Source organism: Etheostoma spectabile, chromosome 8 (assembly GCF_008692095.1).
Source record: "Etheostoma spectabile isolate EspeVRDwgs_2016 chromosome 8, UIUC_Espe_1.0, whole genome shotgun sequence".
NCBI classification, from domain to species: Eukaryota; Metazoa; Chordata; class Actinopteri; order Perciformes; family Percidae; genus Etheostoma; species Etheostoma spectabile.
This window is the reverse complement of record NC_045740.1, coordinates 25,223,780-25,225,206: the sequence shown is the minus strand read 5'-3', so window position 1 is coordinate 25,225,206 and position 1,427 is coordinate 25,223,780. Positions and strand designations below refer to the sequence as shown.

The 1,427-nt window shown below is 45.7% G+C and overlaps 1 protein-coding gene across 2 annotated transcripts in view; it reads right to left on the bottom strand.

Moving 5' to 3' along the window:
* The window catches only part of LOC116694190 (anoctamin-10), a 21,676-nt gene that overhangs the window by 1,144 nt on the left and 19,105 nt on the right, over positions 1-1,427 (bottom strand). For both annotated transcript variants that reach the window (XM_032523739.1, XM_032523738.1), the window contains one exon: positions 1,262-1,378. In XM_032523739.1, coding sequence (XP_032379630.1) covers positions 1,262-1,378 — 117 coding nt within the window. The remainder of the gene's footprint in view (positions 1-1,261; positions 1,379-1,427) is intronic.

Here is a 1,427-nt window from a genome sequence, read left to right as displayed (position 1 = left end):
TCCCAGAGATGCTTAGCACTTGTTGGCCCTTTTGCCTTCACTCTGCGGTCCAGCCCACCCCAAACCATCTCGATTGGGTTCAGGTCCGGTGACTGTGGACTCCATCACTCTCCTCCTTGGTCAAATGGCCCTTACACAGCCTGGAGGTGTGTTTGGGGTCATTGTCCTGTTGAAAAATAAATGATGGTCCAACTAAATGCAAACCGGATGGGATGGCATGTCGCTGCAGGATGCTGTGGTAGCCATGCTGGTTCAGTATGTCTTCAATTTGGAAATATCCCCAACGTGTCACCAGCAAAGCCCCCCCCCCCCCCCCCCCCCCCCCCCCCCCCCCCACACCATCACCCCTCCTTCTTGCTTCTTGGTGGGAACCAGGCATGTAATCAATCCGGTCACCTTTCTCCATCGCACAAAGACACGGCGGTTGGAACCAAAGATCTCAAACTTGGAAACAAATCTCTTCTGCTTGTTGCCTCTCCTTAGCAGTGGTTTCCTAGCTCCTATTTGACCATGATGTCCTGATTCGTCTCTTCTGAACAATTGTTCTAGAGATGTGTCTGCTGCTAGAACTCTGTGTGGTATTCATCTGGTCTCAAATCTGAGCTGCTGTTAATTTGCGATTTCTGAGGCTGGTGACTCAGATGAACTTATCCTCAGCAGCAGAGTTAACTCTTGGTCATCCTTTCTTGGGGAACACGTGAGCCAGTTTTGTTGTAGTGCTTGATGGTTTTTGCGACTGCACTTGGGGACACATACAAAGTTTTCGCAATATTCCGGATCGACTGACCTTCATTTCTTAAAGTCATGATGGCCACTCGTTTCTCTTTACTTATCTGATTGGTTTTTGCCATAATATGAATTCTAACAGTTGTCCAATAGGGCTGTCGGCTGTGTATCAACCTGACTTCTGCACAACACAACTGATGGTCCCAACTCCATTAATAAGGCAAGAAAGTCCACTAATTAACCCTGACAAGGCACACCTGTGAAGTGAAAACCATTTTAGGTGACTACCTCATGACACTCATTGAGAAAACACCAAGGGTTTGCAGCGCTATCAAAAAAGCAAAGGGGGGCTACTTTGAAGATACTAGAATATAATCCATGTTTTTCAGTTATTTCACACTTTTTTTCAGTACATTATTCCAAATGTGTTCATGCCTTCAGTGATAACCCACGATGTATATATTCATAAAAATAAGGAAACGCATTGAATGAAAAGGTGTGTTCAAACTTTTGACCTGTATGTAAGAGGTCTAACCTGCTCTCTCAAGGCCCGCATGGATGTGTACTCAATACGCTCTCTCTTTTTCCGGATCCAGTCCGGTTCATCAGGGATTAGTACTGCCAAAACCACCTTAACCAAGATCAGCACATGCTGCAAACACACACAGAGGTAAAAAAAAGTCAGGGTGATATTCATCTTC